Source organism: Periplaneta americana, chromosome 14 (genome assembly GCF_040183065.1).
Source record: "Periplaneta americana isolate PAMFEO1 chromosome 14, P.americana_PAMFEO1_priV1, whole genome shotgun sequence".
In the NCBI taxonomy this organism is placed as follows: domain Eukaryota; kingdom Metazoa; phylum Arthropoda; class Insecta; order Blattodea; family Blattidae; genus Periplaneta; species Periplaneta americana.
Window position 1 is genome coordinate 126,601,474 of NC_091130.1, and position 23,831 is coordinate 126,625,304.

The 23,831-nt window shown below is 36.6% G+C and overlaps 2 protein-coding genes and 1 non-coding gene across 4 annotated transcripts in view; 1 reads left to right on the top strand and 2 right to left on the bottom strand.

Moving 5' to 3' along the window:
- The window catches only part of LOC138713719 (serine-enriched protein), a 300,616-nt gene that overhangs the window by 182,916 nt on the left and 93,869 nt on the right, over window positions 1–23,831 (bottom strand). The window lies entirely within an intron of this gene.
- LOC138713715 (uncharacterized) overlaps window positions 1–23,831 on the top strand; it is a 79,145-nt gene that overhangs the window by 30,857 nt on the left and 24,457 nt on the right. Inside the window, exon 2 of one of the 2 annotated variants that reach the window (XM_069846023.1) lies at window positions 3,015–3,065. The exons of the other annotated variant lie outside the window; for it this stretch is intronic. Within the exon in view, the coding sequence (XP_069702124.1) occupies window positions 3,015–3,065 (51 nt within the window). The remainder of the gene's footprint in view (window positions 1–3,014; window positions 3,066–23,831) is intronic. 2 annotated transcript variants of the gene reach the window in all.
- Window positions 3,105–3,178, bottom strand: TRNAN-GUU (transfer RNA asparagine (anticodon GUU)). Its single transcript has one exon. It is a non-coding gene; the product is annotated as a tRNA-Asn (tRNA).

Sequence of the window (23,831 nt, forward strand, 5' to 3'; positions counted from 1 at the left end):
TGCATTTATGAATCGAAGAAATTAGTAAATTTTACTTGCCATAAACTTGTTATGAGGCTGTTCGAAAGTGTTCCTCGTCCAGTTTTGAAGAAAAAAAAAAATAATAATTAGTGAAATAGACTTGAAACAGTCTGGTTCTCTGTCATAGATTTCGGAGGGCAACAAGAACAAAGCATGATCTACGTATGAAACTGCTTTCTTACTTTTAGTGGATAAGTGTTTCAAAATAAATCAGAAATTTAATCTACAGCGGGTGATCAAATTCTTAGGGACACTTGGTAAAAGTAGGAATTTCATCTTCAAATTCACATAAAACACAAGTAATTTGGATTTTCTCAACTGGAAAAGCTTTATTACTCTAAATAGTGTTTTATAAACAATATTATTAAATATTTAATTGTGTAATAATGAATATGGAATGAAATAAACAAGAAAACTAATATTTTGTCACACATCCCTTTGCAGCAATTACAGCTTTAACTCTATTTGGCATATTAGAAATGCATTGGATACAATTGTTTTTAATTTCTTGGCCGTGATGCCACACATTGATCAGTTTTTCTATTAAAGATTGTTTATTTGTAGTAATTTCTGATTGAACCTGCCTCTTCATTAGCTCCCAAATATTTTCAATCGGATTAAGGTCCGGAGATTTACCAGGCCAATCTAGAACCCTAATTTTGTTGTCAGACAGGAACTTGGTCACCTTATTTGCCTTGTGACAGGGCGCAGAGTCATGCATGAGTACAAAATGACAATCTGGAAACCATTCACGGACTTGTGAAAGAAGCCGTTCCTTCAGAACCTTTATGTATTGATATTGTCTCATCATTCCTTGAACAAAATACAGGCGACCGGTTCCAGTTTCACAAGTCAGTGAATGGTTTCCAGATGGTGATTTTATGTTCATGCACGACTCTGCACAATGGAAGGAGTCCATAATTGTACCTATTTTTAAAAAGGGGGACAAAACCAACTGTGGTAACTTTCGAGGAATATCACTTTTGTTGACGTCGTACAAAATTTTGTCCAATATTCTTTTGAGAAGATTAACTCCGTACGTAGATGAAATTATTGGGGATCATCAGTGCGGTTTTCGGCGTAATAGATCGACTATTGATCAGATTTTTTGTATTCGACAGATAATGGAGAAAAAATGGGAGTATAAGGGTACAGTACATCAGTTATTCATAGATTTCAAAAAGGCTTATGACTCGGTTAAGAGGGAAGTATTATATGATATTCTTATTGAATTTGGTATTCCCAAGAAACTAGTTCGATTAATTAAAATGTGTCTCAGTGAAACATACAGCAGAGTCCGTATAGGTCAGTTTCTATCTGATGCTTTTCCAATTCACTGCGGGCTAAAGCAGGGAGATGCACTATCACCTTTACTTTTTAACTTCGCTCTAGAATATGCCATTAGGAAAATTCAGGATAACAGGCAGGGTTTGGAATTGAACGGGTTACATCAGCTTCTTGTCTATGCGGATGACGTGAATATGTTAGGAGAAAATACACAAACGATTAGGGAAAACACGGAAATTTTACTTGAAGCAAGTAGAGCGATCGGTTTGGAAGTAAATCCCGAAAAGACAAAGTATATGATTATGTCTCGTGACCAGAATATTGTACGAAATGGAAATATAAAAATTGGAGATTTATCCTTCGAAGAGGTGGAAAAATTCAAATATCTTGGAGCAACAGTAACAAATATAAATGACACTCGGGAGGAAATTAAACGCAGAATAAATATGGGAAATGCGTGTTATTATTCGGTTGAGAAGCTCTTATCATCCAGTCTGCTGTCCAAAAATCTGAAAGTTAGAATTTATAAAACAGTTATATTACCGGTTCTTCTGTATGGTTGTGAAACTTGGACTCTCACTCTGAGAGAGGAACATAGGTTCAGGGTGTTTGAGAATAAGGTGCTAAGGAAAATATTTGGGGCTAAGCGGGATGAAGTTACAGGAGAATGGAGAAAGTTACACAACACAGAACTGCACGCATTGTATTATTCACCTGACATAATTAGGAACATAAAATCGAGACGTTTGAGATGGGCAGGGCATGTAGCACGTATGGGCGAATCCAGAAATGCATATAGAGTGTTAGTTGGGAGACCGGAGGGAAAAAGACCTTTAGGGAGGCCGAGACGTAGATGGGAGGATAATATTAAAATGGATTTGAGGGAGGTGGGGTATGATGATAGAGACTGGATTAATCTTGCACAGGATAGGGACCGCTGGCGGGCTTATGTGAGGGCGGCAATGAACCTTCGGGTTCCTTAAAAGCCATTTGTAAGTAAGTAAGTAAGTACGACTCTGCACTCTATCACAAGGCAAATAAGGTGATCAAATTCCTGTCTGACAACAAAATTAGGGTTCTAGATTGGCCTGGTAACTCTCCGGACCTTAATCCGATTGAAAATATTTGTGAGCTAATGATGAGGCAAGTTCATTCAGAAATTGTTACAAATAAACAATCTTTAATAGAAAAACTTATCAATGTGTGGCATTACGGCCAATAAATTAAAAACAATTGTATCCAATGCATTTATAGTATGCCAAATAGAGTTAAAGCTGTAATTGCTGCAAAGGGATGTGTGACAAAATATTAGTTTTCTTGTTTATTTCATTCCATATTATTACACAATTAAATATGTAATAATATTGTTTATGAAACACTATTTAGAGTAACAAAGCTTTTCCAGTTGAGAAAATCCAAATTATTTGTGTTTTATGTGAATTTGAAGATGGAATTCCTACTTTTACCAAGTGTCCCTAACAATTTGATCACCCACTCTATCTTAAATCCTATAGCCAGTGCAATACGATCAATATTTCCTAATGCTAATGTCATTTTATTTGATTACTGGAACATGTTTATTAGAATTGACCGAAAGGGAACTGAGCCTTATAACGAGAAGGAAGAGGACGATTTATACGTATTTCTAAATAAAATGTGATCGGGAGGGAATTGGCTTGTTTTTATCTATAGATCTTATTCAACAGGGAAGGAATGTGCCTGTGAAAACTGTCCACTGGAGGCAACCGACCGCACCCGTGAGTTTTTAATTTCATTTCCTAATATATAAAATTTAACGCCCCCGGGTGGGCTCGAACCACCAACCTTTCGGTTAACAGCCGAACGCGCTAACCGATTGCGCCACGGAGGCACACATTCAGTTGCATTTTCCTTGTACCTTTAGTGGATAAACTATCGTTAACTACTCAAACAGCAGTTTGAAGTTGCCACGTACAGAGGCCATGTTGTTGATTTTATGAAACCTCCTATGTGACAGTACAGAAAATAATTTTCACACTACTTACTTCTACAAATCAAACGCGTAAGATAGACCTAGATATCTTTTTCCTTTCCTAGTCATCTTCTGAAATAGATACTTAAGAACATTAGAATAATGCTAAATATTTTTGTAAATAGACTACCGGTAATTCTGATTTTGAAATACAAACTAATATACACAAGTATTAATCTAATTTAAGGTAAATTAGTTTAATTTTTGCATGTTGCTCATATGTCGCAGTATTTTAATCTTGGTTAAATCAGTTTTATGAGCTCTCAGATTAATGACAAAACATCTTTCTTCCTTACCAACCTTTGCCATCATCTCGAGCTTCCTCCAACGAACCTAGAGTCGGATGCAATACAATAAAATTGGTGAGAATCCTTTAAAACTGTCTAGCCATTACTAACTCCTATGCAATAAATTATATATGAAGACTTTCAATTTATCTATAAATTCAGATAATTGCCACACTTTTTTACATATTGTTTCTCATATTTGCTGCATTTTGTCATCATTTCATTTTTTAATATTAGACTATTATTAGCAGTTAGCACTAACAGATCAATAGTAGCGCAATAAAAATACGTAAAACAAACGCATGGCGATAATAATGTATTTTGCGATTTTATGACCGTTACAGGCTAAGGCACGTCACATTCTTAGTCATAACATGGCCGACATTGAACAAGTTTATAGATAAATGCACGTTTAGCCCTTAAATTGGCAAAACTTCATTTCTCACACTAGTTTATTAAACCGTGTCGGACTGTAAAGAAAACAACTATCGCAATGTCCATATTTTATATGTTGTGCAATATTATAGTAATGTGAAATTTTAATTTTCCTACCAATTTTTTTCTATTGTTCTATTAAAATTATAGCATATAGCCTATTAACCTGTTGTATCCTGTAGGAGACATTGCCAATTTAAGGGTTAACATGAGTTTAGTCCTAGACCAAATATACCCAGATTGCTCGGCCTTATAGGCTTTACGGTAACAACTTTTGTCAGGTTTACTATGCTGGCATCTAGTTTTTACATAAGGAGTCACGTCATAACTCCCATTTGAATTGCATTAGCGACTGTACTGCCATCTCGTGTTCGTTTACGGTGGACGGGTGGCGATCCTGGTGGTTGTTCTCTTCAAAGTGCTACCGATTTTAACATAGGAATGACCAATCTGTTATATGATCTAAGGTTTAATCAAATACTGTAGAAAGCTAATACCGGAAAGCAACGCGATTAACATGGTGTCGGGCGGCGACACGAGAACACTAGCGCTATCTAGCGGCTTGGTTTGAACAATGCTTCCAATATGTATTGCTTCAAATAACGTACGAAGCTCTCTACTGTATTTGATTACGTACATATCTAGGAGGGGTTGGAAGGAATTGTGGTAGGCCTATTACTATATAGGCCTACCACAATTCCTTCCAACCCCTCCTAGATATTACATGAGAGCTAAAGAAATCAGTACAGAACGGTCAGATTTACATTCTCGTTAATTTAATTGTCATAACTATTGAACGAACATTATGATGCTAATAATAATATTATAAGATGTTTTAAAAGAGATATCACATTGGTGAAAAACATCATTAAAGCTACAGTATAGCTACTGCACATACTTTTTAATTGTCCCATTAACTCTCTATTCTCCAGGTTACTGATGCATTACTATTTTAGCCTTTCTGTTCTTTTTTCCAGTCACTGTTCTACAACTTACTCTGTCACATTCATTTTTTACAAAACAATTGATCATTACGTTAAGGAACTTATTAACGAAAACATGTTTACAATCTTTACATACTGAATTAGTTTGATCTATTTGTTTAAAAGTAAAGGCCATTAACTTGGTTTTTACACCTTGTCTGCTTGATGAAAGAATTTTTCTAAAGTGCGTGTGAAATGTTGATCGAATAATTTTAGATAAAGAAACTAATAACTTGTGGGAATTAGAAAATTAGCACTGTCATACTTTTTATTTGCAATATGCTGATAAATGCCTGTCAAGTTTTCAGATTTGAAACTAGCTAGTTCCAGTTTGAAAATCTCATGTGGTATTCTGCTACAAGCCCACCCTGTCACATATGTTAATGCATTATCTGGAATCATACATTGATCATGATTGTCCTCTTCAAGTTCAGCGATTTCTACAAAACTGTTTTCTGTTGCTGGATAATCACTGCAGATTCTAAATGAATTTTCTTCAATCTCCTTCTTCGTAACTAAAAAATCACTAACTTCAATTTCACAGTTGCCTTTCTCTGAAGGTGTTAAGAGCTGGCAGCTCATAATTCCTCTGACGGCAGACTTGAATTTACAGCTGTCAGGGATAATGTTATAACTACCCTTAGAACGCACGACAGAGAAAATATTTTCAATACAGTCTTGTGTTATACGTCTTGTAAGCAGGAACCGAAAGTTAAAATTTTGTTCCAGATCTCTCCACAAGTGACGTAGAGCTATTATATTTTGTATCCAACCCTTAAAGCAAGGTGGGTTTGTCTTTTTTTCGCTCAGAATTTTTAATTTTGAAAACAGACTTTCCAGTTTTTGTAGAGTCGTTCAATGACAAGAAGTAGTTTGTAAAGCCCTGCGTGAGGATTTAGCATCGTTCATGGTCGATGAATTAAAACAGTCAAATCCATGATCCACTAGCTCTATAAACTCTGTTGTTTGAAGAGCTTCTTCAGGTTGTGACTGAAACGACACATGAGTTTTTATGGCCTTGCTGACTGAATGACTTAGCACCTGTGCAGCCAGACAAACCCTCATGGGCGAGAAAGGTGGAAGTTCTATATGTTTTTGTCTCAAATTTGGGCATAATCGTGGATTCATATCTTTATCCTTATTATACAGTTCAACAACATGTTGCCACTTGTATACTTCATCTTTGTACGAAAGGTCGTGCCGCTTAAAGTTGTTTCGTACTGACTTTAGGAGATGTGGTGTGTCATGCAAGAAGTACACAATTTCTCCATCTGTTTCAATAAATGGTTTATCAACCTCGCATCCCAATAAATTCCTCATTCTAATATTACTGGCTGGCTGGTCACTAACGACTACTTTAGGAAATTAGCCACATATTTACTAACCTCGCGGATGGCTTCGGAAAGAAGATCTTTTAGAACATCACCGGGCGTGGAATTATTAGGTAGGAAATATCCTATTATCTGCTTGTAGTTGGTTTGCAAGCCCCTAATCATAAATACTAAAGCCTGATTTCCGGGTTTCAATTCTCCACTTTCTGTTTGATTTTGACTCTCGTACGGTCCAAATTCTACAAAGCCATCGAATAAATCTGATTTTGCATCATACGAGAAACTTTGTTTCAAAGATATCTCGTCAAGTACAATGGAAACAACTCTCTGAGCTGGTGTCAGACTTCTCGATTTTATCTTAAGCAGTTGCATTATTGCCCATTGAAACCTGGACCCACACCCAATTGTTGCAGCCAATTACGTAAGGAGCGAATAGTCGGCAGACAGAAAGTCTTCCTCAAGTATCGATATGCATTTGGTGAATAATAATGCAATGCCAGTGCGAAATTTTTTTCATACTCGGTGTATCGCCTTCCCATAGGTTTTCTTTTTCTTAGCTTCAACTGAGATTTAAGAAATAAATCTTCTACCAGCGATTGATCACATTCTAAAGATGAATGAGATTTTTTCAATTTTTGTACGTCAGCTCTTAGGGTTTGAATGAGTTTCCTTTGTCTTGACATAATTTTCTGCGCATTCCTTAGTTTGTTAGTAAGAAATTGTATTTTTTTCTCAGACGAATTTTTTTCTCTTTTTGGAGTTCTAACATTCTCCAAGTTATCTGTAACAAGATAAATTTTGTGCTTTATAAGGCTTACAATATTATATTTCGAAACATTTTATATTGTAATCATATTTGCTAGTAAATAACAATTACGATATTAGGGCCAGGAATATAAAAATACAACAATCAGGGCTTACTTAAAAGTTTGTGACTTTGTAGAATGCATAGGTTATATTAGAACAGGTAGTACTGTATCTTACTTTTGTCACAGTCTATGTAGACTGTGCTTCTAGCTCGCTGCAGGCAACACAAGAAATGTTTCGATCTCCTCTCGCACGGCCGACCCTCTCGTCAACTTATTCAAACCTTTCCGCTTGGAGCGCTGTTAGTCGATGTCGCACATATGACAGCCAGCTTTCCGGTATTAGTATCTACAGTATTTGGTTTAATATGGAAATTTCTTTGTGTTTTACAACTTTGAACATGTATTTATATTAGGCAATTGTGAAGATGGCCATGAGTAGCCCATGATAATCAAGTGACTCTAATTCGTTTCGAAGCCTGTCTTTCTCATTAGCCATGTTTATGACATTATGACGTCACATAGTAAGATATTGTCACAGAACACAGAGAAGATAATAAACTGGAATAAACTGTTGTGACGATACTCTTAACAATGAATAACATTGATTTCCGATTAAAAAAATTAATCTAGAAATTAGAAAATACATGAATAATACTACTAGGTTCAAAAAGTTCCCGGAATTTGCTAGTATCATAGAAACAACGTACCTTAAACACTATTCTACAGCATTCCCTTCAAAATAGTTGCCTTCCGCAACAACACACTTTTGCCAACGCGTGTAGAGTTCCTGGAAGCAGGCCAGGAAGCCATTTTGTGAAACCCGTCTTAGTGCTCTCGTCGCGTTTGCGATAACCTCTTCAGCATTGAATCTCCGTCCTTTCAGATGACTTTTCAGACGGGGAAACAGAAAGTAATCAGGTGGTGAGAGATCAGGAGAGTATGGTGGATGATCCAAAGCAGTTATGTTGTGCCTGGCAAGAAAATTCTTTACAATAATTGCGCGATGAGCAGGTGCATTGTCACGCATAAGGAACCAATTGATTTCTACCCACTTTTCTGGACGTTTCCTTCTCACTGCGTCCCGGAGGCGACGGAGGATTTCTACGTACAATTCTTTCGTTACAGTACGACCTTCTGGAATGAACTCATGGTAGATGAGACCCTGAGAGTCGAAGAAAACTTCCAACATAACTTAGCCTTTGGAAGTGTCCCTAGGAAATTTTTGCTTCCGAGGAGATGTTTTCGATTTCCACTCAGATGACTGTCGTTTAGGGACTGGGTCGTACAAGTAGCACCAAGTTTCATTACCAGCAATAATTTGTTTAAGAAATCACCATCTTCATCAGCCATACTGATCATGTCCCCAGCAAGAGTCATTCTTGTTTCTTTCTGTTCTGCCGACATTTTCGAACTAACTTCTGAGACACGTAATGCATGTTGAGATGCTTGTGAAGAACATTGTGTACACTTCCGACTGATATTCCGACCTCTGCTGCTATCTCTTTTATGGTTTTACGTCGGTCGTCCCTCACAACATTACGCACATGCTGAGCGATTGCTTCATTTGTTGTAGTTGTTGGTCGGCCGCTGCGTTCGTATCGCGACCACCAGAAAAGCGTTTATGCCAGGCATACACTTGAGTTTTTTTCTTTGCTGCTTCGCCATATGCTTCTTCCAACAATCTTAATGTCTCTGCAGGAGTTTTGTGTAACAAAACACAGAACTTTATGTTTGTACGTTGCTCTGTGGACATAATTACAAAAAGAGACGAACAAACAAAATACTATGATAAACAATTGCCTACAACTCAAAACCAACAATCGTCATTATCAACAAACTTTAAGGAAATGACATCATGAATGTTACCAACAAAACAAATGTATAATATCCCTTGTTATATATTAATACGAAAAATGGTAGTAAAATTCCGGGAACTTTTTGAACCTAGTAGTATAATATCGTAAATATGTAAAGGGAAATGACATGTAGCCTAATTTCGATCTTTCGATTTTTGAGGCAGCCTAAAGGGCGACTCAGCGACTTGACAATTTTATTACTCGCCGATTGCCCCTCTTATGTAGCCTAAATTGCGATAAATTGCCCAACCTGGCAACCCTGTGAAGTAGCCCAGCACAAAGAGCAAAGCAAACAATGAAGTAAAACTATCGTTGCTCCTGGACATCCACTCGTATAAGCGAGATTTGTGATAACTAGGGAGCAGATTTTTATGTGCTAAAAAAAATTAAATATAATTATTTTTATGTGCTACAAAGTACGAAAATATTTGCTAAAAATAAAATAAAAAATATGTTTTAATATGGCAAAAATACCTTACTCAGCTTGAAAAAAAAAATGTTACTAGGTACTCACCAACCACACTTGAGTGCTAGTAGTTGGCCGAGAATTGCAGTGAACAACAAAGGTCATCTCCAAATTCTCCATCACAAATGCATGCCGATTATCTCTGAACAACGACTTATACTGTGAAAACGATCTTTCCACATCACAGGACGTCAGACGTGCATATTTAAAGAGAGGAATGTCACAAACACATACACCGTCAATTTCACCTACAGGCACATCCTCCAATACTTGATCAACTTTACACATTTTTTTTTATATCCACAGTTTTTCCCAAACACATTCTGGAATTTGTCCCTTATTATTGTGCTTCTGAACCTGGTAGCGAGTCTAGTTTAATTTCTACGGCACGCACCTCCCTGTTTCAGACAACAGGCTTTTGGATGTTTCGAGTTTTTTATGATTTGGCACAAAATGCTTAAATTTGCTAATAGGAAAGCCAAATCGTTTTTTAAATAGCCATCTTTCAGTATATCTTAAAGGATATCGATTGACGAAGCCCGATAACAGGGAATCACAACAAGACGTATTGCCTTACTTGATAGACATGAGCGAGAGGCAAGAGATTTGTTTAAATTAAATAATGTTCATACCCGAGCTCTTATCTGTTGTGTTTCACAAACAAAGCGTGGAATGAAATCATCTTCAACAATAAACATTCCTAATTATGTGTTACAAGATCTCTCCTCCTTGTCCATGTTAATTTATTCTCTAATAATAACACTGATATTCTGCCTAGCAGTTCTCAGAACTTGAGGCGATACTATTACGAAAATGGATCACGGATACACCACACAGCGCTTAGAAACACGAAGCAACCAAGAATTCTTAAAAAAGATAACGTACTTCTGAGTGATATAAGTGATTTAGTTTTAAAATATTTAAGAGTTCTTGTAAAAAAAAATATTTAAGTAAAAAAACTTAAGTAAAAAAAGTGTTTATAATAGATTTATAGATTTCCTGAAAATATGTATTTACATAATTTCTTTGTGAAAATATGTTTTATGTGAAATAAAATTCGGGTTTTAAACTTGAAACTTCATGTTCGGAATTTTTAACTTTGTTAATTGTGTTTTAACACACAAAAAAGAATATTTAATTACATAGGAATCCGCTCCTTAGTGATAACGTAGGTCACATACTACGACACCACACGTTTAAAATAATATCTTACAGTCGGTCATTGTACCCTCAGCCTGGGGGAGAAGGCTATATTAAACTTTATTCCTCGTGAAATAACTTCGTGCAATCGAATGGCCAGGGGTTTCCAATGTCGCTTCTCCTCTTCAATTGATATACGGTCAGTACTTTCGGGAGTTATCGATTTCTTATATTGTTTCTATGTGCCTTTCCATTCATCTTGATTTCGTTTTATTTATCTGAAAGACAGCACCAGCATCACTATTTTTTCCAGTTTACGGATCATTATCCAACCAACCCATATAGAATTTCTTACTGATATCCACATAAACAATGCTCACATAATATTGTCGATCAAGAACAATTCGGGCAAATAAAAAGTGCAGTGTAAATGGTGGGAAATGCCTGTTATTATACGGTTGAGAAGCTTTTATCATCCAGTCTGCTGTCAAAAAATGTGAACGTTAGAATTTATAAAACAGTTATATTACCGGTTGTTCTTTATGGTTGTGAAACTTGGACTCTCACTTCAAGAGAGAACATAGGTTAAGAGTGTTTGAGAATAAGGTTCTTAGGAAAATATTTGGGGCTAAAAGGGATAAAGTTACAGGAGAATGGAGAAAGTTACACAACACAGAACTGCACGCATTGTATTCTTCACCTGACATAATTAGGAACATTAAATCCAGACGTTTGAGATGGGCAGGGTATGCAGCACGCATGGGCGAATCTAGAAATGCATATAGAGTGTTAGCTGGGAGGCCGGAGGGAAAAAGACCTTTGGGGAGGCCGAGACGTAGATGGGAAGATAATATTAAAATGGATTTGAGGGAGGTGGGATATGATGATAGAGACTGGATTAATCTTGCTCAGGACAGGGACCTATGGAGGGCTTATGTGAGGACGGCAATGAACCTCCGGGTTCCATAATAGCCAGTAAGTAAGTGTAAATGGTACGTAATTCTTTAGCATATAATTCACGTAGTAATTTACTAAATCCTAACTTCATCTGTGTGAAAAGTTCCAACTGCGATCAGCTGTTCATGAATTTGTAACATGTTCACAATTACCCCATAAACATTGCAACAGAGAGATATTTATCCATAACGGCTCCTTTTTTACTTGCTATCTTCAACGTAAGCAACTCGCCTTCCTCCTAAACTATCGTGTAATAATAGTTCATTAATGAAACTGAAAGTTAGAATTTATAAAACAGTTATATTACCGGTTGTTCTGTATGGTTGTGAAACTTGGACTCTCACTTCGAGAGAGGAACAGAGGCTAAATGTGTTTGAGAATAAGGTACTTAGAAAAATATTTCAGCTAAGAGGGATGTAGTTAGAGAATGGACGAAGTTACACAACGCAGAACTCCATGCATTGTATTCTTCACCTGACATAATTATGAACATTAAATCCAGACGTTTGAGATGGGCAGGGATATAGCACGTATGGGCGAATCCAGAAATCCATATAATGTGTTTGCTGGGAGGTCGGAGGAAAAAAGACCTTAGAGGAGGGCGAGACATAGATGGGAAGATAATATAATGTATTTGAGGGAGGTGGGATATGATGGTAGGGACTGTATTAATCTTGCTCAGGATAGGGACCGAAGGCGGACTTAGTGAGTAATCGTTCATGAATGTGATTATAACAGATATTGCAGAACCACTTGCGGATCTGGAAATTCGCCATTGCATGTTCCTTATCCCGTGATTGCCTTGTGCTTGCTTAAACAGTGACCCTGAGTCATGCTAGCCATTTGATCATGTAAGGTTTCTATTTGTCAATACCAAATGATTGACAACATTTCTCACAAAACTGAGGACAGAAAGAGTAGAAGGATCAAATTGTTGAAGGTAGATAAATGATATTAACTGTAAGGAAAATCATAATATATGTTCAAGTTAAATATATGTTCAATTGAAATAAGATTGTAATGTCAAGTTAGTACTCGTATATTATTGTATCAGTCAAATGTACAAAGTTCATACGCGCCAATAAACTGTTGGCAATTGTAGCGCCAAATGTGATATTCGTGGGTACAATAATACAGAGTAATCCGTTTGGGTATGGATAAAATAAAATCACCGTAAAACATTTACTACTGAACTTTATTTGTTGGAACTTTGTGCATACATCACTGAAAGATGGGAGATTCCTCAGAGCTCAACATGACCCCCATTGTGCACCCTGCACAACTCATAACGGTGATGCAATTCAGCCCATGTCCGTTGTAACATAAGAGGGATGACTTGTTGAAAAACTTGAGTACCGTAATGTTTACTCTCAGATCATCAATGTTCCTGGGTTTCTGTGAATAGGCAATGTCTTTAATATCTGGGGTTAGAGCTGGGGAGTTTGGGGGCCAAGCCAAAGCTGCTTCTCGCCTGCGACCTCCTGCATGTTCTTTTTAACACAGAACCTGAATGGTCGATACCACAACGTTATGGAATCGTATTTAGGTACATTACGCACACCATACTCACGTCGAAATTCCCTTTGAACTCTTTTAACACTCTAAAATTTAGCAAACCAAAGATCACATTGTGCCCGCTGTTGATTTGCAGTAGCCATTTTAATCATCTACGATTTTCATTTGTACTTTTCAGATTATGCATTGTTGGTTGTCATATATGGAAACTCCCATCTTTTAATCATAATATAACCAGCAAGAAATTTTTCCTACTATCATAACAGATTTATAATAATAAATTAATATTATCCATAGTCAAACGGATCAGACAGTACAAATCCTTCACTCATTTTTTTCATTTAATTCATCCGTCCATCAATCCATCCATTCTTCCGTCAATCCATCAATTCATCCGTATATCAATCCATCGATCCATCCGTGAGTAATCCACCGGTCCACCGATCCATCAATCCACCCATCCATTCTTCCGTCAATCCATCAATTCATCCGTACATCGATCCATCCATTCCTCCGTCCATCGATGTTTCTCTGTATGGGACCATGAAACTTTTGATAGATGTGTGTGCAGGGACATGAATTCAACATTTTTTTTTTATTTTAAGAATTAGAAGAACCGGTTGAAATTTGTAATTTTTATTTAAGTTTCCATCCATCTGTCCACCCGTCTATCGATCCATCTATCGATCCATCCATCAAACCGTTTAACAAGCCATCCATCGAACCATCTAACAATCCGACCACTGAACCATCCATTCAATCCCCTGCCCATCGAATCATCCAATCATCCATCCATCTAATAGTTTCCCGTGGTCTTATTCATCAATGAATATTTTATGCATCTGAACTCGTCCTTAATATTGAACCCTGAATGTAAAGAGAGTTAGTTTTACCCTAGATCATATATACCAGATTGCTCTGCGTTATACGTTTTGACGGTAACAACTTTTGTCAGGTTTACTATGCTGCCATCTAGTTGTTACATAAGGAGTCACGACATAACTCTCATTTGAATTGCATTAGCCATCTCGTGTTCGTTTACGGCGGACGGGTGGCGACCCTGGCGGTTGTTCTCTTCAAAGTGCAACCGATTTTAACAAAGGAATGAGCACTCTATATGTGATTTGGGGTTTTACCAAATACAGTACATCAGAATTAAATTCTCTGATAGAAGTGGAAATTTACCTCTTTCTCCTAAAGATTGACTGTACATCCTTAATGTTTTCCTGTGTTGTCGCAAGTGTCGGTTTTGCGTTTTGTTCATCACATGACTATGAGCATATTATTATTATAATGCGTATAAAGGATTTATTTCGAGTCTGTGGCACGATTTCTTAATACAATATGTCGCGATCTGTTCCTTGGAAAAGTATTTTAATCTTACTTCCGCAAGCATTCTCGGATTAAGAAATGTACTTAGCGGTCAACTGATAAAGAAGTGGGTACAGACGGCCTTCCATCCGGTGATTTTGAGGTCACTCGGTGTTTATTATGTCACTTATCCTGCAGTCTCTTTGTCTCAAACAAGCAATCAGGAACACGTCCTGAGTTCAGAGAACTATTAGACACCACTATTTCTCGTAACTTGTAGGCCTATTTACCGTCGTGCTCATAACAATCAATTCATTGCATAAGTTTTGACACGTAATTTTTTCTTCGGAATAAATAGGATCTGACGAAACACGACATAAATTTAAATAAACTCAAATGCGATGCAATATGCTTCTATGATTGGATACTAAACTACCGATGTCACGATGATGAAGTCACATATTTTCTCATTATATATTTTAAGTGCTTCTCAAGAATTAAGTTCTTCATCGTGTTGCCAATGATATTAATGATATTCCTGTTCATACCTTATTTTATTTAAATATCATCAACAAACAATGAAGAATGAAACCTTCATCTGTGCAGTCATTTCCTGTATTGTATACAAAGAATATTTCTCGCAATCCTACGAAGTAATGTACCTGATCTGAGTTATACAGTCTTACTAATAAACAGTGTATAGTTTTTATACGAGACTTATGCAGAGTTGAGTCAGAAAACGTTACTAATAAACCATGCATAAACGATGGATGTATAAACAGTTTCTAACTACACAATGGGAATTGCTTTGCAGTACGTAGTTATATACACGAAACTTCTTGTTTAACCGTTGTATATAGAGAAAAAATGGCCACCTCTCTAACAGCTGTTCGTATCGACTGTCATTTTATGATGATGGCTGCCTTGTAACCACAGAAGGACAAACCAAAGAGCATCGAATAATTACAGTAATATTGCTGTAGCTTGTACTCTTTGACCAATATATAGTGTGGTAATCGATCAGAGCCAGTTGTACTATCGATTCTTAACACGGCACTCTAGAGCTCTCTACTGCATGTAATAGAGATTCTCAGATATTCTATTTCCTTTCGTAATGAAGTAATGACGAAACTATGACGTAGCTGTGTATAAGGAATTTACAAACGACTTATAAACGAGCTACTCATTGTATAAGACAGTCAAACGTCTGTATATAGTTTTTATTAGTAATACCGTTATTGTACTAATTAAATAGGTGTAAGGTGTAAGCAGGGGCGTACGCAAAGAAGGTTACGTACCGGGTTTAAACCCCTTTTGAAATTTTTGAAAAATGTTACATATTTAAATGAGTATTTTTTTTATTCATAATCTTTTTCCTTTTTGCCGGGATCAAACCTGCAACCTCGAGCATAGAAGACCAGCGCTATACCAACTATGCTACCGAGGGCGACTTTTGCATGTATGTTAATTCATGTACACATATGTAATTTATCTTAAAAATATGTCGTATTGTGCGAAATGTATAAAAATATCTAGTATTAAAATTAAATATAATGGTCTTAGTTCGCAACATTTTGAGTTTTCTGACAGATACATACTAAGGAAAAAATATGCAATTACATAAAAATCTGGGCTGTAGTGATATGTTATGCTGAAGTATCATTATCCCTCTATATCAGGCCTGCACAAGGTTTGCGCTCTCCGAGACGGCTCACAGCTCATGAGCGGAATGCAGATATTAGCTGCGCTCTGTATAAGGGTGGACTGGAAGAAGGGGTGTATCTCGTACAAAATATACACAAAAGGAAGTACTATTACGAGTGCTTATGAAATGAATTCCCGTTCAGTGTTTGCAAAACTATCTTTGACTATTATTAATTAATAAAGAAATATTTATTTTACAGAAACAATAGAAATTCTATAGCTACTTAAATGTACAATATTATTTTGTTACATTTTTATTTATCAGTACATCAAAACGAGGTTTTATGCTGTTGGCAGCTGAAAGGAACAGTAGCCTACTGATCATAATGAAACATCAGTTACAGATGTTCGATGTCTGCCTTTATTAAAGTTGATTATAGAAAACAGTTGCTCACAAATATAAATGTTGAGCCAAACATAGCAATCATTTTCATAGCCAGCCTATGCAGTCGTGGACATTATTGCTAATGTTTAGTCTTGTAAAACTCAATCAGGCTAGTAGTATTATTCATACGATTTTTAGCCTTTAGGTCACATTGAAGATCAATAAGTTCGAGCTGTAAATCGTTAAATGTTAAATGTTATGTTCCGTCTTTTAGATTCCTCCATACTGTACTGTAGCAGTAGGTAAGCAACGTGAAACAGTTACTGAGAATACACACTGCACACTAGATAGCCGAGTGGTCGTTTCCCTCTCCTCTACCTATAGCTAGTCTATGTCATTCTGACGTATTTTCCTCTCCGTTTCGGCGAGCGATAAGCACCGCTCTCCCGCTCCGAAGGAGCGCGCGCGCTCGTTGAGCGCTGTTTGTGCAGGCCTGCTCTATAGCGTTTTGAATTCAAATTCCCGACAGGAGAAGACCGAAATCCAACATGTAGATAAAATTGTCAGGCTCATCTAAAGACTCGCGTGAATCTTTGATCGAAATGTGAAGCAATTTGAGACAATTGAAGGAACTGTAGAGTCAATGGGTAGGTTATAGAGAAAGTTCAAGACGTAAATAGACTCCATAACATTAGTGCAATAAAATCTCGTTAAGTAATTCGTAGAAATGAACGGAGAAGAATTCAAGATATAAACAAGGCATGAAACGGCAACACTAATACGTAGTGGTGACAGAGAACAAGTTTAAATTAAAACTTAACCACATCTGTCTTGTTTGACATTCGAGGGCTGAATCTGGAACGGATCCTACAGTTAGGCTTGCGCCCTGTACATGTGATGATTGCCCAAGTCTGCCTCAACGCTGACAGAGCCTCGAGAAGCCAAGCTATTAAGGGGAGAGGATGGTATTTTTGGTGAAAAATGAGTACATTAAAAAAAACTCTTTAAAATACTCTGTGATGTGTGGAATACATAGCATAATATTTTGTGGGTATTTGTGCCCTTATCAGATGTTGAGACGCCATTGTTAAACTTCGAAAAAAAAAATCGAAAAATCGAAAGAGAATTGGAAGGACAAATTTAAAAGGTGCGCAAAACGCGTCCTTGCAAGGGGTTGGGGGCTGTACAAAACTAAATATGTGAGGTCCAAGCCTGTTGGCCACTAGTCTCATTCCGGGTTACGCTGCTCCACTGAAGGAGCTCTAGAAAATTTTGAAGGGGAAGCCGAAATTGGACGTAACCTCTTAGGTACCACATACGCGAGGGGGACGGAGATTTGATCAAGTGATCATGGAACGGGGCGAGGAGGAGATGGCTGGTGTTTGCCGTTAGGATGGCAAGACGCTGTCATCTGTTGTTCGATGACAAGGCATGTAAAGGCCGTCGGAAGAAGAGCCGTGAAATCTAAATCTGCAATTTGAGAGGTCCCTGTCCTTTCAAATTGCTACTAATTGAGTGATCTCGTATATTTAATAGACAATTTATAGGTTCTGAACTAGGGCATACGTCGTTTACAAGAAAAAGGGAATATATATGGGGAAGGGCATATAGGTCCGTGGCCCATTTCTTATAGGGCTCATCCCGACATTTGTCTTACGCCTTAGGAAAACCACGGAATACCTTAGGCAGGATGAGTTGTCTCATATATAAGAGACTAGCCAATTCGGCTATTATGTAGGAGGTGATTGTTGTGATGTGCCTTGTTGAATCGTCTCAATTTAGAGACCAGCCATTTGGCCTTTATGGTGACTCAATTACGAAGAGAGGGGAGAGATGTAATTATTAATTAATTTAGAGTAATTAGGGAGATTCATGCGTTACTGATTTTTAAATCACTCGCCCCCTTTTATTGTTGTTTCCGGTAAATTGAATTTTCAAAAAAAAAAAAAAAATCTTTAAAATACTCTTTGATATGTGTGGAATGCATTGCATAACATTTCGTGGGTATTTGTGCCCTTATCGGATGTTGAGACGCCATTTTTAAACTTCCTGCGTTATGGATTTTTAAATCACTTACCCCCTTTTATCGGCTTACGTTAACTTCATTTTTTTGCTACATTGCCAGATAAAAATGGATATAATTTCTGAACTATTAAATATACATATATGAAATTTAGAACACACATTCTTTAGACTATTAGGAAACTTTTCTCTGTAACAGAATTTGGTTAATTGATTTCATTTTAAAACTACGTCTGTTTGTTTGCAAGAAAAGAATTAAGAAAAGTGTTATTAAATTTTAATTGTTTATTTTACAAACGTAGGGACTAATATCAAAATTCTGTTACAGACAGTTTGTAGAGCATGCTTTTGCATGTACATTGCAAAAAACTGGATGAATCTACCTTTAAAAACGGTTTAGATATATCGGTTTTAGTAAAATACTGCATTGGGTATATTTTCTTTCAAATCTGGGCCCCCAAATATTTTTTTTTTTATATTTATTTTTGGTTGAGTTGCTACAGCTATGAGCTCTCTACACACAAAAAATTAATATTTTACACCAAATAGGAAAAAAGTTAAAAAAAAATACCATCCCCTCCCCTTAAATACAGTGAAACCTCTCATTTCCGGACATCGAAGGGAAGTAGCAATCTGTCCACATCTGGGAGGTGTCCTTTATTAGGAAGGAGGCTCACCAATCTAACAGTAAATTTATAATATGCATTATGTATCCCTTCACGCTTTAAATGAAATGTATTACTGTAGTTTAATTCTAAATACAGTGTACTACAGTATATTCTTTGCAACTTTGCACTGCAGTAGATAAGACCGAAAAAGAAAAATACAGTACTGTGCGATGCAATTTTATTCTAGGTCTACTGTTATGCAGTACTGTAATTTACAGTTTTCAGCTTAACCTTTACGTTCAGTTCCCATGTCTCTCGAAACAGAACAACTGATTGAAGTGAAGAGAATAATCCTACTCACCATATCATGTGTCGAATACAATTTCACGATCGCGAAAACCTTGGACCCATCAGACAGGTTAAATTTTATGACTTTGTTTATCCACCCGCTTCCAGCCGACAAGGGGTAGCCGGCTGGGCTAGAATAGTGGTAGCCTTATTGTCTTCTTTCATGTTAAGGAATTTCTGTACAGTTCTCAAAACTAAATTTTCCACTTTTGTAACACATTGTCTTGAAATCTAAGTTCTGTCCGCAGTCAGGAAGTAAAGCAAGCTTTAGGACTGTGAAACAGCTGTCCGTGTCCGTGTCTGAGAGTGTCCGTAAACGAGAGTTAAATTTATCATTATTTCTAGATTATTTCAATTGGGATATAAAAATCTGTCCGTATATGAGGAGTGTCCGCATCTTGGGGGTATCCGTAAAGAGAGGTTTCACTGTAAACGTTGAAAAGTAAACCAACTTTTTGCGTATCGATTTAACATAGCATGCTGTATCTAAAGTTAATTTGCAAATTAATCTTTTTCGTTTTGAATTAGTTATACTTCATTCATTCATTCATTCATTCATTTAAAAACACCCTACGGCTGTCGTATAAAGAATAAGAAATGAAGCTGTGTTGGAAAGAGTGGGTGAAGAAAGAATGATGCTGAAACTGATCAGGAAGAGGAAAAGGAATTGGTTGGGTCACTGGCTGAGAAGAAACTGCCTACTGAAGGATGCACTGGAAGGAATGGTGAACGGAAGAAGAGTTCGGGATAGAAGAAGATATTAGATGATAAACGACATTAAGATATATGGATCATATGAGGAAACGAAGAGGAAGGCAGAAAATAGGAAAGATTAGAGAAAGCTGGGTTAGAAGTGAAAGACCTGCCCTTGAGTAGAACACTAAATGAATGAACTCAATTATCTCACAGAAACATTTCACATTGGAAAATAATGTTTAATCAGTCATTTAGATTACAAAAATTATCAGTCAATTAGTTCACTGTGAATTGTCCATTGCAAAAATGTCCATCATCATTAATGACCGTTAAAAATGCCCACAGTCATCAAAATGTCCAGTATAAAATACGTCCACATTGAATAAATGGTCATTATTTTAAATGTTCACGAAATTCGTTTCTTTTTAAAAAAATACGTGTCAAAATTTGAGCCGTTCAGAGTAAAAGTGGTGTAAGTCAAATTTGGGTAATGAGTAAGCTGCGGATTTTTAGGCACTAAAAACAGCTGACATAGGCAGGCAAAATAGGCATTCAAAATTCTAAAATAGGCATTTAAAAAGACACTAACAATTTCTAATTTTTAATGGCTAACATGACCATAGCGTAGCATTACACATTACTTTCTATAGTACTGTCATTATGGCAGTGAATAACTAAGTATTCGTCCAATGTTGTAATGAGAACTGATGCCTATTGTCTGTAAGAATGTTCTTAAATTGGGAGAAACTCCCTTCCACTTCACATGAAGTGATGGGGCAATACTTCAGGGATCCAATCTCAGCTGGGGCCAAACCAGTGGGAACGCAGTAATGTCAATGTATTTTCCAATCAGTGCTTCTGATGACTTTTGCTTTGGCATATCTCCACGGTATATTTCACGTATTACGGCAGAAAACTCAACTCCATACTCAATTCACAAACTCACAAAATGGGTAGACAGTTTAAAACAACTTCCCTAGTCAACTACCACAATGATTGATGCGGCTTTCGAAATACATTTTTTCTTATGGTTGATTTCAAATTATTCGATTTCTCCGCGCTATGGTGGCAGTAAAACGTAATACACAGAATTATCGATAGTTCTATATCACTTCCCTCTGCTGGATAAAAAAGAAACAAATTACAGGTTCAAAAAATAACGATAGAATGGTCAGTAAATTCAAATATAATATATAAGTAATACGAATATTTAGGAAACTTTCAGGCATTTATAAGCAAATAGGCATTTACTAGTGAAATAGGCAATTATAGGCACTATAGAATTCGCATATAATACTTATCGATAATTATCGATAGTTCTATATCACTTCCCTCTGCTGGATAAAAAAGAAAGAAATTACAGGTTAAAAAAATAACGATAGAATGGTCAGTAAATTCAAGTATAATATATAAGTAATACGAATATTTAGGCAACTTTCAGGCATTTATAAGCAAATAGGCATTTACTAGTGAAATAGGTAATTATAGGCACTATAGAATTCGCATATAATACTCACAATGTCTTAAAATGGATATGTAACCTAAAATCTTTCGCATTCAGGTTAAGGATTAAAATAGTCATATAGGCATAAATCCGCAGCTTAGTGATGAGCAGGCTTAGAGACTTTAGACCCGATAGATGAAAACAGTGCGATTTCAAGTTGGATAGCTGGACTGTAGTGGGTGGGGGCAGTGAGGATAGCGACCTACCTGTCGTCCCATGTGCTTTATTTACTCAGTCATACTCATAAGGCAGGGAGAGGAGGTACTGTTCTTACAATAAAAACAGTCCCGTACACCTAGTTCACTTTATCAGAAGAGAGGACAGAAGATAGCTAGTAGTCTAGTTTTGATTTGTACATGTGGTTATCTATGTGATTAGTCTAAGAATATATGCGACATTCTGTGACATAAAAGACATGCTAGCAGGGAAGAAGTCTACGGACACTGCTGGGATAGCGAAGATAGATTTCAATGACTTAGTATTTTTTCGTTTTGCATTCATTACATCATCCACACCTGTGGAGTAACGGTTACCGCGTCTGGCCGCGAAACCAGGTGGTCCGGGTTCGATTCCCGGTCGGGGCAAGTTACCAGGTTGAGGTTTTTTCCGGGCTTTTCCCTCACAAGCCAATATGAACAAATGCTGGATAACTTTCGGTGCTGGACCCCGGACTCATTTCACTGGCATTATCATCTTCATCTCATTCACACGCTAAATCACGTAAGATGTTGATAAAGCGACGTAAAATAACCTGCTAAAATAAATCCATTACATCATGTGATGTAGAGCGGAGCTTCTCCCAATAAAAACTTTGTTTTGCCGACTACCGAAGAAAGTTTAGTTTTGAGACCTTCAGAATGTGTGTTGTAGTAGGCTATATTGTAACAGTATCATGTATTGTACTTCATAAGTTGTGTATGCTGTGCAGAATTATTATGTATGTTCAGTAAGTATTGCACTGGTGCTTATGACAGAAGCCGAAAGGAAATGCATATTAATTAATTTTGAAAATTTCGCATGATAGGTTTTTTATTTTAATCTATGTAAAGATTAATTTTTTTTGGTCCTATAGAATTTTTCTCCTCTAACAATCATTTTATTTTAATGTTTGAAAAATTAGTTGCCTTTTTTTTGGAACGTCACTGTACAGTATCAGCAGACTGGACTGAACTTGGTTTCATGTACACATGTCTCCTCTTCTGCCGACTCCAACACAATGAAAAAGCTGCCTATAGTACGGAAGTGGTAAACTTATTCTATCGGGTCCAAAATCTCGATGTCTGGTAATGAGGTTTAAAGTAAAAATTCTGTAAAATACGGCGCAAAGTAGCCTTCTTGCTATCCACTGACTACTAATAGTTTAAATAAATTTAATATTAATTGCTACTTTGCGCTGTATTTCACAGAATGTTTACTTTAACCCTCATTGCCCATTTTTTACTTACACCACTTCTGCTAATTTATTGCTGATTCAATAACATTGTCAAACAAGTTTATTTTACAATTAAGATATTACGTCTCCGAGCACATTTACAAAAACATATTCTTACACTGTTGGTCTCGAGAAAAAAAACTACAAACATTCACACACACCGGATAAGAACTAACTAATAAGTCGCCACATTCGCCAAGTAGACAAACATTTTCAATAGAATTGACTATCTTAACTGAAAAAAGAATTTCTTGTTTTTTACAACAGCTCGAAGGCTAGCTCACGCAAGGGTGAGATCTGGTCATCTACCCTTGCCGATATACCAATTTTCACAAATACAGTTGCGTACATTACTGTACCATAACGTCGAGAAAAACGGTAGTATTATTATGTTATTTCAAAATATATACAGTATATAACAGACTTGTTCGTACAGCCCTTATTTTTATGATAATGTACGTTTTAACTGTCAAATGAGATAAAAAAAAATTGTTTTCTTATTCACGTATATAATTGTGTGCAGTTTATTAATAATATTCTGCTATAAAATTTAATTATAATGTATCTATAACACATTGTTACTATTTAAAAAAATCTCCATTATTCGTTGTGTTCGATATGCAACATTTCTGTTCCTACACTTACAAGTCTTGCCCTATCTCACCGTTTCAAAATACGCTGACCGGTTCGTGCTTGCTACAGCTGAGTGGTGGCTTCCCTTTACATTTTTACCTTGCAAGCATGGCAGTAGTGTACGAGATGGCGAAGTGAAAGCAGCTTTCA